Raw genomic sequence first — 12,637 nt, forward strand, 5'->3', positions numbered from 1 at the left:
AACAGACGAGAGAGCGCACAGGGGAATGCACGCGGAAATACACAAGGGAACGCCCTTTAGAAGAAACGATTAAATGCACGAGGAACACCAAAGCTTAGGTTGGGCCTTAGTTCTCTTACGCAGAGGTTTTAGCGTTCATTATAGAAGTCCTGTGCGTCGTGAGTGACGGCAAAAAAGTCTTATTATTTGCGCCTGCACTTGCATCGTTCAGAGGATTCTCCCGACACAAAAACTCCTTTTAAGAGAAATCCTTCAGTTTAAAAATAAGTGTGCAGTTAATAATTACCGTACAAACAAGTCAATCAAAGAAATGAAAGTTCACGTGTTTATTTATAAATTAAACATATCGAGATTCACAGTATATTATCTTCATTTGATTTACTGTGATGAAAGGAGTATTAAGGTCTTTTCTCGTTACATTTTTCTTTTCATTCCATAGAAAACATTTCCTTGTGTTTGTCAGTCAATCAGCAAAATTGCTCGTTCTGCTACTTTCAGTTGAAAATACTTTTTCATGTTTCTCTATGCTTCAACTCGAACCTTTAATTTATTTATATAATTATGTACATCTCAAATAAATTATTCAGCCGTTATACATTCAAAGTGTGGGGTGCCACGCAGCCCCCTTTGCTAAATATTTCTTCAGCAATTTTCTTCAGTTCTTCGTCTCCATTCTTTGTGGAACCTATGGATAAGAAGGAAAGAAGGACTTGATGTGCGTTCTTGTAATAAATGTACGGTATGTTGGAACCTGTCCGCTCTTCTAAAAATCAAATTTTCCTTCGAAACACATTTTCAATGAAAACGCTTTTAAGGTAGAGACTGCGCAAGTGTAGATGACCTGAGTCAAGGGTACCCTGTCTTTTCCCGCCAAAATGTGCGTTGGACTGGGTCCGATGTTTTGAATATCATGGCACATTTTACGCAGAAACAGGCGATTGCAACAGTAACATCAAAACTAGTGTGATCAAAACATCCGGCGATCTTCGGCAGTCTTCGGTATACCGTCGTAAATATTTACTAATCCCTAAAAAATGTTGGAAAATCTTAACAGTCTTACATGTAAGGTGATCTTCGGAAAACTTCGAAAGCGTTCGAATTTGGAATCTGAAGCACATCGTATAATCCTTGGAGTAATATTACCCACGGCAAAGACTGCTAGTGAAAAATACCGTCTAAACTAATCTGAAATTCTCAGCGAGATAATCTTGTCAAGTTCTTACGGTAAAAGATAAGTTGATTGATGATTCTATTTATTCTTATCACCTGCCTACTTGAAAAGGTATTAATATTGTAAGGAGAAAATAGATATCGATCACGCTTACCTGATTTGACTTCTTTAAAGAGCGCATTATTGCCATGGTACTTTTCTTTACATATTGTATCCACAAGCAGTGCCTGATGACAACTTGTTAAATAGTGAGCCGTAAGACAACGAGCAGCTAGAAACCTATTTACAGAAATGAGAAGAACAAGTTAAAATTTGTACGACAGCAAAGTTTCTGCACAACATCGAGAGGGTGAAAACATTTCTAAATCGAAATAATTGAGAAAGCTTATATAGCCGGGATAACAATGGGGTGACAGGCCTGCACAACTCCCATCCACGTGTAATAGCCGGTTAAAGCTTTGCTCTAACGAGTATATCCTTTAGGGATCTGCCCCTTTTGTACGAGACAATAGGGGGATCTTTGAATATTCTTCTAAGCAATGGTTGTTGTTGAATTAAATGCCATTTCTGCATAAGTATTTGCTTTAAGTTAGGCACTGAAGGGCGATATTGTGTGACAAAAGGCAAGATTCGCCTGTCTTGTTTACGTTTCTGTTGTAGGGCAGCTTTTCTCTCCTCAAATGTAATTTCTGCGAGAGTTGTTGAAACAAGAGTTTCAGGATACCCTCTTTCGATGAGATTTGTTTTAAATTGTGAAATAGCAGTTTTGAATGCTGTTTCAGAGGAGTTGGTTCGGAGAAGTCTGAACGCTTCGCCCTTGATGAAGCCCTTTTTGACCCCTGGTGGGTGGCAACTCGAGAAATGCGTGTACTGAAATGTTTCAGTAGCTTTGAAATGAGTTTTAATGTCTAGTCTAGACTTTTGTGCAAATCTTTCGCCTTTGTAAACTTTTGTGTCGAGGAACGTTGTTTCCGTGTCGGAAACTTCAGCCGTGAACTTGATAGTGGGATGGTGGCTATTTGCTAGTTCAATGAACTGCGTGACTTCGTCTTTGTTTATATTCCAGATAGAGAATATATCGTCAATACACCTTTTCCAGGCGAGTGGTTTTTGAGCGCTTTGATTTAAGATTTGTGATTCTACCTTTCCCATAAAGATGTTGGCAAAAGCGACTGCCATTTTTGTACCCATGGCTGTTCCATGTGTTTGGAGGTAGTTTTTTTCCAGTAAACTGGAATGAGTTTTCTTGAAGTATAAGTTCAAGCGCTCTTTTAAGATGTTGTGTTGGGATGGGGGATTCTCCTTTATAGTAAGATTCGTATGCGTTGCATACCGTTTCTATCCCCTCCTCTTGAGGTCTATTTGTGTATAGGCTTGTCACGTCCATTGAAACAAGGATAGCGTTCCCTGGTACTCTCGTTTTTTCTATGAAATTGATGAAGTCCGTCGAGTCTTTCAGATATGACTCGTGTTCTTTTGCTATGGGTTGAAGGAGTTTGTCTACAAATGCAGACAGTCTCTCTGTCGGACCATCACACCCAGATATTATGGGTCTTCCAACCGGAGTTGGTTTGTGAATTTTTGTAAGAAGGATCGAAACCGCGGTCTTGCCTGATCTACAAGGCTACGAGCCTCCTAACAAAAGAGGGACTATTAACAGTCTCCAGAAAACCTGACAACATCGCAACTAAAAGCAATGACAACCACAACGTGGAGCTGGATGAACAATCATAGGAAGAACTCCTAAATTCAGAGCTTTTGCCTGAACAAAACCACACAATATCATAAGCAACACGCAAAACGGTCCACAGACTTGCGCGTGAACACCTACTTTTGCAGTTCCAGAACGAACAAACTGGAAGGACAAAAAGCTCGATGAAATTGATGCAAGAAGCATAAGAACGTCTCTCTAAGACAGACTCATAGCTTTCAACAAGGAAAGCTACAGCTATCTCTGGCGAAGCCGGACAAAGATAAATATGACACCCGTGATAACAAGCAGCATAACTTGCAACAGTCAATCAAACAGCCGGGCCCGGCGAAATAATACAAAATGCAAGTAACCAACATGCTCACGGAATATTTCAAACTTTGTCCCTCCAGAGCTAATATTTAGAGAGCTTAAAACATATCTTGCAATCAAATGAGCCAAAAAAAATAGCACGTGGCCAAAAACAGAGGTGTCAAACTCAACAAATTACACGCGGATAACAGCGGAAACCACGTAGACTTATGACCTCTAACGGCTCTACTCTGGTGAAATGTCCTCCTAAAAACAGGATTATTGCTTAGCGAAATATTCAAAGATCCCCCTATCGTACAATACAAAAGGGGCAGATCCTCAAAGATATACTAGTTCGAGCAAAACTCTCAAAGCGGCTATTACACGTGGATAGGAGTTGTGTAGGCCTGCCAACCCATTGTTATCCCTGAAGTAAGCCCTTACTATATAAACTCTCTGAACTATAGCGATTCCAAAATGTCGCCACCTTCTCAATGTTGTGTAGAAACGTTGAAGTTGTACGAATTTTAACTTGCTCTTCCCGTTTCTGTAAATAGGTTTCTAGCTGCCCGTCATTCACAGCTTAACTATTTAACGTGATATCATCATGCAACATATTTCAAGAAGATAGCAAAGGCAAGCCATGAATCCGATTACTCCAACGAACATTTAAAAACCGCGAAAACTTCAATCTAGTCCTAATTTTTTAGAACTTCCGTAAATTTAGCCAAGATGAAAAACCAATACCCGACAAATTATAGGCCAATTTAAGATACACTGTTCATGGCTTGCTTTGTTATCTTCTAGAATTTACTTCCAGCGAGGTGTTAAAGGTTAATGTCTGGTTATCAAGCTTCAAAATGTATCACTGTATATCCTATGGCTTCTTCCTCTAGTAAAACTTTGTCATTTGCGAACGAAAGCAATAACATTTTAGATGAATCAGAAAAGTAAACTACAGCTTTGAAAAGCAATAGAGCTAATAGCCAAGTGTTTGGAAAAATTTTGTCCGTAGCAAACGATAGCGATAAAATTTCTAAAGAATCAGACAATTGGAACCAAGTTTAGAAAATCAAAGATGAAATGGTGAATATTTTTAGTAAAAATGTCTGTCAGTTGCGGACGAAAGCAATGTCATTTTAGAACAATCAGATAATTAAACGTAGTTTGGAAAATCAATAAAGCTAATAGCAAGTGTTTGGAAACATTTTGTCCGTAGCAAACGATAGCGATTAAATTTTAGATAAATCAAGTACTTTCTTGATACGAAGATCAATCCAGAAACCAAATATCCTCTACTAAAATTATTTATTCAAGGTGGCTCTGCATGTCAATACACAACAAACGTCAAAGGAAATGTTCACTCATTTTACTGCAAGTGCATAAAAAACCGAAAAAAAAAGCAAACGTAGAATGAAATAAGGAAAAAAGTGTTCAATAATTTGTGATCATGTCAACAAATTTTGCAAAACTTCACAAAAATCAAATTTATTAAGGAATAGTCAACTATTCCTTCATTAAGTTGATGTTTCAAAATTACAAATGAAACGATAGAAATTGTTTGATATTTGTACTGAGCACTTTTAATGAGCTTCGAGCTGCAGTATTTTCAGAGGAATTGGTTGATTAGTAAATTTTGAGCGAGGAAACTGCTCTTTCAACATTTACAATTCACATCATAAATTAATAGTGTGTTTGTTTCTTTTTTAGAAACTCGTTGACCCTTTTGGGAGAAAAAGGAAAATCTAAATATTGAAAATTAGTCTGCAAAGCGAAGAATATTGAAACAGACTTTTTAATTTCGTGTCTGAAAATACCAAGATTTGAGAAGTAGAAATAATTCTTCGATTACTCAAAGCGTTTGATAGCTAAACAGAGTAAGATAAGCTTCCAAAATGAAACAATTTTTATTGAACAGTCATGTGATATTGAGCAGGGGCATTGCCCTCCAATAGGCAATTCGCATCATAAATTGAAACTAGGCCTTCGTAAAACTTCAGTGCTTAGTGCGAGTTTGGAGAAGAAAAATTAAAATTCAACGTTGAATTGTTTGCTTAATTTATATCACAACAGAATTTCTTATGATTGACATGATCACGTAACTAATAGTTACAAAAGTCCAATTGCTATCTCGGTTGGATTTCAACATGCAGTGCCACTTTAAAATATTTAACAAACGTTATCTCGAAGTGACGTGTTTTCAAACTTAGGAGAGTTGAGCGATTATAACAATTTGGAATTTTTAAAAGGAAAAAAAAAGAAAAAATGCTCGAATCTGACAAGATAAATAAAGTAAGCATGCAAATACCGACCGATAAAATTTGTTTTAATAAAACTGATGATCGCTCGATCCAAGAAATAAAACTCCCCACAATTTGAAAACATATACTAGATGATAACTCGAAAGCGGTTGAAACCTTTCCGGCAAAAATGGCAGAATTAATTAACAATCACTACCGAACTGAATTTTTTCCGAGCCCGAATATCACTCGAATGCAAACATTTCTGCCGAGAAAAAAAAAACATTAAACGATCAAAATGATTTTAGACTTCGAAGTTTTGACCTCGAATATAACTTTTTTAGTTAGAAGACTGTCATTTCTTATCGGAAAGATTTCAATTGAACCAAATTCTAAAATGATATTCTCAACTTTGTCTTCATCCTCCCCGCTTGAATCCTTTTGATCTCCTCCTGTCTTGCTGACAATCCCTGAAAATAGAATAGACAAAAATTGGGTAAGGAACAAACCCAAAGTTTAAAAACCGAAAAGAGTAAACGAGGAATTAAAGAATTCACAGTGAATTGTTAAACACGAGTGCGCGTTGACAAGTACACGACAAACTTTGACAAAGAAACGCCAATTTCATGAAGAAAGCCAGACTCTCGAAAAAATAGCTGCTACGAACTTTAGCGTCTGCTATGGTCCCTGAACTAGCTTCTGATGTAACTTTAACTCTGTTACTAAAGCCATGAGGTTGTTCTGAAGTTCGACACGAAACGTAAACCGAGTCTGTCTAGCGCACGTGGTAGGACTTGGAGCCGGTATTTTTGGTTGAAGTATTACTTGCAATGGTAGAATGCAAAGAAATTGGTACTAACCATTGACAGAAATGGGTGTCAACCGGCTATCCTTTCCCAAATGTGGACGCCATTTCTTCTTTAAAGAAAGAATTTGCTTCTCGTGCAGAAGGGAGCAGTTCACATCTTACTCCGACGGCAAACATCTCAAAATGACAAACAAGCACCTCAGGTCAGCAACAGTCATCATGAATATGCAAAATAAAATTAGACCAATCAGCTAACAGGCACGTCACGAATTCTAAAGACAACACCCTTTGCACGCTTTACTCTGAGAAAATTTTGCATTTTCCTTGTTCATAGGGAGCTCACGTGAACCTGTAGGAGCTAACTAAACACAATACGCAAAAATTATTCACATTTTTACAGTTCTTGATCAATGTCTAAGCCTTTTCGTCGTTTTTAAAATGAATTCTGAAGCGTTCATTTAAACATTCAAACACACAATATTTTAAGATAACCGCAGAATTTCTCGCGCGCCCATTGGCTAATTTTTATTGTCAATAAGCGGACAGACACATGAATTTATAATTTATGCGATGTGTCAACGATTGAGAGCGAACTGTGGATCCACGAGGCGATAGCCGAGTGGATCTGCAGACTACTTTGACAATGTTATGACGACATTCATGATCAGCAACAGGACAGACGCATGAAAAACTGACGTCAATTTGTTAAACTTACGGTTACATTTTTTTATCACACAATTCTCTCATCGTCGTATACGCTAAATGTTATGACGAATAATTTTGGGCCAAATAATTTTTTTTTTTAGCCTTGTATCTTAATAAAGTTTTTTATTAAGTCCATTGTTAACTCGATCTTCGCGAAGATTCGTGCTCAATTTTCTCCTGTCTGTACAAAGTCATGTACGCTTGCTTAACGTTTTCACATATTGGTTACTGGCTTAAAAAAAGTAAGGGGGCTTAAGAAAACCAAAGGGATAGCATTTTTGCTTAACTGTCAGAGAACCTAACAAGCTAACACATCAGGGCACTTACCTGGCGAATTATGAAATTTAGAATGCTGGAATGAACTTAGTAAGGAACACACCAGAAACTCGCGGGGAACGCGGGGTGGGGGAAGGACACGCCCGGAAGGAACTCGGGGTAAAAAGAAGGGAACGCGCAGCGAACGTAGAGTGTAGTAGAAGAGCTCAGGGATAGCAGAAACTACAGCGATTGTACGGGAGAGTAAGCAGTCAGCCCAGGAGTTACTCACGATGAAACACACGATGCGGACTTACGCGATTACGGCATACCCGCGGTAAAACGCACCAGAAACACAATGAAACGCACGGGTAAAACGATTGACGGCAAACGTATGGGAACTCCTAACGGTTACACGGGAAAGGTATGAGAGAAATTACCTTACCCGTGCATTTGCTGTGGTCTCCCCGATGCCTGAAATCGAGGTTCCCAAGTTCATTTCCCAGTGCCTTGCCCGCGTGTATCCCTCGCGCGTTCCTTGTTCCTGAAAATGAGAATTAAAACATTCGTTCATTCATATTACAACGATGTCACATTACATTTACAAATTAAAGAAAACCTGGTTACAATATTTCCTAAGATGAAAATACCAAAAAACTTCATGATAAATTTAAGACGGATTACGAACAAAAAACTAGAAAAGGGCTCTCTCACCACCCCGCTATTATTACACCCTGGTTCAGCCTCGTAGTCATGTTTTCAGGAGCCGCTCGACTCGCTCCTGTCGTCCTGTTCTTTTTTTTTCTGTGGTTGTTTATAATCGGATTTTTTCTCTATAAACTCATCAGATTCCAAAATCGACCGCAAAAACGTTTGAAGTAAAGGATACGTCGAGAGACCAGTCCGCACAAACAAGCAGCTCACGAGTACTAGCGTGACCTGGAGCGTGACAAATTTGCATAACAAATCGATCTTTCCGAGAAATTAACTGGGCGTTCCAGGAAGTAAATTGATATGTTTTCGCTCGCCATCGCTTGGGGCAAAAACACGAACATCAGCTTTTTGAGACCTTTTTACTTATATTACGACGAAATATGACTACAATCGGCTGTTATACTTCGAAACTTCCCTTTAAAATGACATCTTAACAAAAGGTAAGACATTTTCAGTTTGTTAATATCGGAAAGCCGTGCGAAATTTATCATTGCATAAATAGAAACTGACCCGCTAAGAAGTAATGTTTAAATATTGATCGAGGTGATTTACAATGTAGAAGAATGAAAGGAACTTGCTAGGAATATCTTTAAATGAACCTGCATCGGTAAACGAATGTGAAAAATTCTCTCAATACATGTAATGAATGTATTTTGATTAATATGCTTCTTTCGAAATGCGAGATCGATGGCATGGCGATGTTGTTTACAGTGTTATAAGGAAATTGTTTTCAAGTAATCTACATTCGAATACGAAGCCACTTTTTGTGTAAAACTTAAGCTATAAAATCTGCAACAAAATCACCGCTTAAACGCATTTAAGAACTATAAAATAAAAAGTGACATCATTTTGGCGTCGGCAAAACGCCATTATGAAGGCACGAGTTACATTTGAAGCCCGTTTTTGCTGTGCGATCTTTAGGTTGGTCATCGAGAAATACCCAACACTTCAAAAGATTTTTGCCAACTACTACGATGGTTTGAAATTTTTTAAAAGCTAAGGATCATTAGTCTTCTATACAGCAGTGTTTGGATCGTCACGCGTCGAGTTAGATTGCGTGACGACCCAAGGCTGTCGTCATTCTCGTTCCCAGAACTGCCCGTACCTCTTGGCCGGCGGGGCCTTGGCAGAAGGAAAAGGTGACTCGACTCTAGAGACGTTTTAGATTCTTTCCGTCCCGAAAATACCGCCGGTCGATCTCTGACAAAAACCGTTCCATTACAACAACTACAGAGCTTACAGACCTCCTAACGAAATATATGAACGCGTCTTCCACCTAGGATTTTACTTCTGTTTTATTCTTTTTTAATTCAGTTTAAGTCTGTAGATGCTCCTCCAATCGACCAGTGTTAATTTGAGATCAAACCGTGGACACTTTCTGGAATGAAACCAGTGTTGAATTAGCGAAAATCTTAGTCCAAGAATCTAACCAATGACATTCATGTCTCTCCAAAGTCACCATTTTTTCGTGCCAAGGCTCCGCCGACTAAGGAGGAAGGGAGCTCTGGGGTCGAGAATGAGATCGGTGACACATTTCGATACCGGTTGAGTCACATGTTTCTTGAATTTGTAATCCAAATAGCCCGCTAGGACTAGAAAAACAAACTAACCTTTTAAACCTCTCGGCAGATCTTTGAACGCTGTTATTCTTGAATCAACAATGGCTCAAACAGGTACGGTCACACTCAATTGTATAAAATGCCATTCGGAGCTAGCGAGGAAAGAAACCCTGATGTTAGCTACAATTCCACCGTCTCATTGTCACCTCGCAGTCAGAGAGGGAAAAGAGGATATGGCATTGACAAAACTCACCAAGGTTAAAAATCCGAAAGGCGGTAAAAGCGCACAGTATTGTCCTTACATAGTTTATTGTCAAAGATGTGATTCACACGTGGGTAACATAACAATACTGTCATCGAAAAAACTTATCTGCTACAAAATAGATAACGTATACATTTGTCACACTGGCAAAGAGATTAAAGCGAGAAGACTGAAGAATATAACGAAGAGACTTGAAGAAGAGTGCGGTATTGAAGTTGTGAATGTGTCGCCTGAAGGTGAAGCCCCCTCTCGGTCCCCTCGATCTAGCGAAGCTTTGGTTTATTGCGATACAAGCGGGTTGACCCATACCTCGCGAGAAATTGATTCCTTGACGCGCCAGATCCCGCGGGACTACCAACGCGAGCTTTTCCTTTCTGCCATGAGCCGAAATACGCTGGTCTACCTGCCCACGGGCTCGGGAAAGACGTTGATTGCGGCGATGGTACTGAGTTGTATGAAGAAATTGAATCCAAACAAACTGATGGTGTTTCTGGTGGACCGGGTACCATTAGCATACCAGCAGAGTGACTATATCAAGTCCCAGGTGCCAGATTTAAGGGTTGAAACGTTGGTTGGTGAAATGGAGCCCTCTCACCAGAGGAAAATTCATCAACTGTTAGCTGATAATAAAGTCGACCTGCTTGTTTTAACTCATCAGATTTTTCTAAATTTTCCGGCCGTCGCAGAAAACCAACCCGTTCGTCTCACCGATGTTTCAGTGCTGGTTTTCGACGAGGCTCACCATTGCCGTGGCAACCACCAATACAAGAAAATCATGGAGAACTACAAAAACACGCCAAACACGCCAAAGTTTAAACCTGTTGTGCTGGGTTTGACGGCTTCGCCGGCCGGGGAGGTTACAGTTGAAAGAACCAGTTTGAAACTTGAGGAGTTGTTGGACAACCTGTGTTGTTCGATTGCGATGCCTGTTCTGACGTCAAGCGTGACACATGTTAACATTCCTGACGACATATCACAGTGTATGAGCAACAGACACGTTGTTCTCAGGAGACATATAGAGGACCATGTGAAATATCTCAAGACAATGCTTCAAACTGACGATGAACCAGGACGTCAAACTCTTCAAGAGCTTCCTTTGTTTTCCCCTAATTTCAGAGGTGCGTTACGAAGGCTGATTGACAGCTGCCATGGCAACAAGGAGAGAAAAAAGACGCTAATAGCTGGCGAGCATGCAATGCACATGCTCAGTGTTGTTGATCTTAACGATGTTCTTGGCTACCAGCATGCCATGGAGTGTCTTAGAGATTGTGTCTACCGCACGATTCAAGCAGTTTCCCCCAAAGAAAGCACCCTCAAGAAATTGATTGGCAGTCGACCTACCTTTTTAGATCTTAAACGGTTAGTTGATAGTGTGGTCCAGGAAGATTCAACTGTGTCAGACAGATATAGCACTCTCGTGAAGCACCTAGAGCACTTTGTTACCCGCGCTCGGGTGGATGAAACTTCCAAAGGTATCGTCTTTGTCAGCATGCGCAAAACAGCCTACAAGCTGTGCGAGGAAATCAGAACTATCCCGGATGTGACGAAAACGTTGAATCCCAAACCTTTTGTTGGCCATGGTCAAGGAAGTTATGACGGAATGGCGTGGAGAGAGGAACAGGAGTATTTGTTAAAGCAGTTTAGATCAGGAGTAACGAAGCTTCTCGTTTGCACCAGCGTGTTAGAGGAAGGACTGGATGTTCCAGAATGTAACCTGGTCATCCGCTTTCAAGGCGCGGCTACCTTGCGCGCCCTTGTTCAGACCCGCGGGCGCGCGTCCCGTCGACCCGACAGCAAATTTGTCGTGATCTGCAATGAAGAGGAAAAGAAAGTTGCGGAAGACTCGCTTCGCAGAGAACAGAACATGGAAGAGGCAATTGGACGTCTGATGGAGAGCCAGACGACTCGATCACAAGCGGAAGAGTTCGGATGCGAAGTTAAAAAGCCAAAACTTTTCTTCCCTAATGCAGAAGAGAATAGTGAAAATGTCCAGATCGAGCGCTACAACCCAAGAGTAACTGTCTTGGTGCATAATCTAGCAGGTCAGAAAGACCGCGTTATAGATTTCTTAAACAACAACTTCGAAGTAATCTCCTTGAAAGTCATTCAGTCCACTTCAGTTTCAAGTGAAGCAACAGAAAGCACACCCACTCCACAACATATGGAGTTTGAACTACAACCTAATGAAGACGGTGATGACGAGTTCCAATGTCAAGAAGAGTTTATTTGTCACGTGACGGAAGTTTGGTGCTCACGTCTGACGAACCAAGATGAGGAACCACTTCCGGTTTGGCTCCAGTCCTCTCTCCTCAAGAAACGTCGCAGACCTGAGGAGCCTGTTCATGGGCTAAAAGCAAATTCCTTGTTACTCGGGACTTTCATCAATCGATGTCATTTTCGATCCGAATGGCCTTCAGAGCCCATCTTAAAGAACGTTCAGGTTAATTTCGACCACAGCCTCAAGATCTTGACTGTTTTTTTCTTTGTGCAAGGGAATCGCCACAAGCTGGAACTTCGATACGATGAGCTCGAAGATTTCATTGCGGTGGATAGCGACGTGAATGCTGAAGTGAACAAAATTTTTCTCTCAGTAAGACACCCTCCTCGATTGTACCAAGACAGTGAGAACAATCTTCCACAAGATGTTCACGGTGATGGACAGGACGTCGACGACGGTTACCATGAACAAGATGCTGAAGACGATCTGAGCGACTCGTTGGACGATCAGAGTGACTCGGAAAGCGAAGGTTTCTCGACCGATGAAGAATACCCGAATGTTGTATGGAATTTCCACGAACGTTCCTCCCCAGGTTCTTCTCAGGATAACAGAATTTGGGAACGAGTGTCAGACATTGGAAATAGCGAAAATGCTTGGAGCCAATGCTTTACCTATTGTCTCGCGGTACCAATCGTACCATCAA

At 40.4% G+C, this 12,637-nt stretch overlaps 3 protein-coding genes across 3 annotated transcripts in view; 1 reads left to right on the forward strand and 2 right to left on the reverse strand.

The window, feature by feature from the left end:
- Positions 1-298: 298 nt before the first annotated feature.
- The window catches only part of LOC110068561 (complex I assembly factor ACAD9, mitochondrial-like), a 39,207-nt gene continuing 26,868 nt past the window's right edge, over positions 299-12,637 (reverse strand). The window contains exons 19-20 of the mRNA XM_020775950.2: positions 1,326-1,398; positions 299-685 (exon numbers count right to left, since the gene is read on the reverse strand). Of these exons, the coding sequence (XP_020631609.2) occupies positions 591-685; positions 1,326-1,398 (168 nt within the window). The 3' untranslated portion in view covers positions 299-590. The remainder of the gene's footprint in view (positions 686-1,325; positions 1,399-12,637) is intronic.
- LOC149101308 (uncharacterized) lies at positions 1,523-2,790 on the reverse strand. Its single transcript, XM_089276505.1, has one exon. The coding sequence runs from the start codon at positions 2,360-2,362 to the stop codon at positions 1,622-1,624; it is 741 nt and encodes a 246-aa protein (XP_089132631.1). The 5' UTR covers positions 2,363-2,790; the 3' UTR covers positions 1,523-1,621.
- Positions 7,980-12,637, forward strand: part of LOC110068407 (uncharacterized) — a 16,747-nt gene continuing 12,089 nt past the window's right edge. The window contains exons 1-2 of the mRNA XM_089276115.1: positions 7,980-8,335; positions 9,525-12,637. The exon at positions 9,525-12,637 is cut by the window's right edge and continues 721 nt beyond it. Of these exons, the coding sequence (XP_089132241.1) occupies positions 9,556-12,637 (3,082 nt within the window). The 5' untranslated portion in view covers positions 7,980-8,335; positions 9,525-9,555. The remainder of the gene's footprint in view (positions 8,336-9,524) is intronic.

This window comes from Orbicella faveolata, unplaced genomic scaffold (assembly GCF_042242905.1).
Source record: "Orbicella faveolata isolate gen_17 unplaced genomic scaffold, um_ofav_v1 contig_4, whole genome shotgun sequence".
NCBI classification, from domain to species: domain Eukaryota; kingdom Metazoa; phylum Cnidaria; class Anthozoa; order Scleractinia; family Merulinidae; genus Orbicella; species Orbicella faveolata.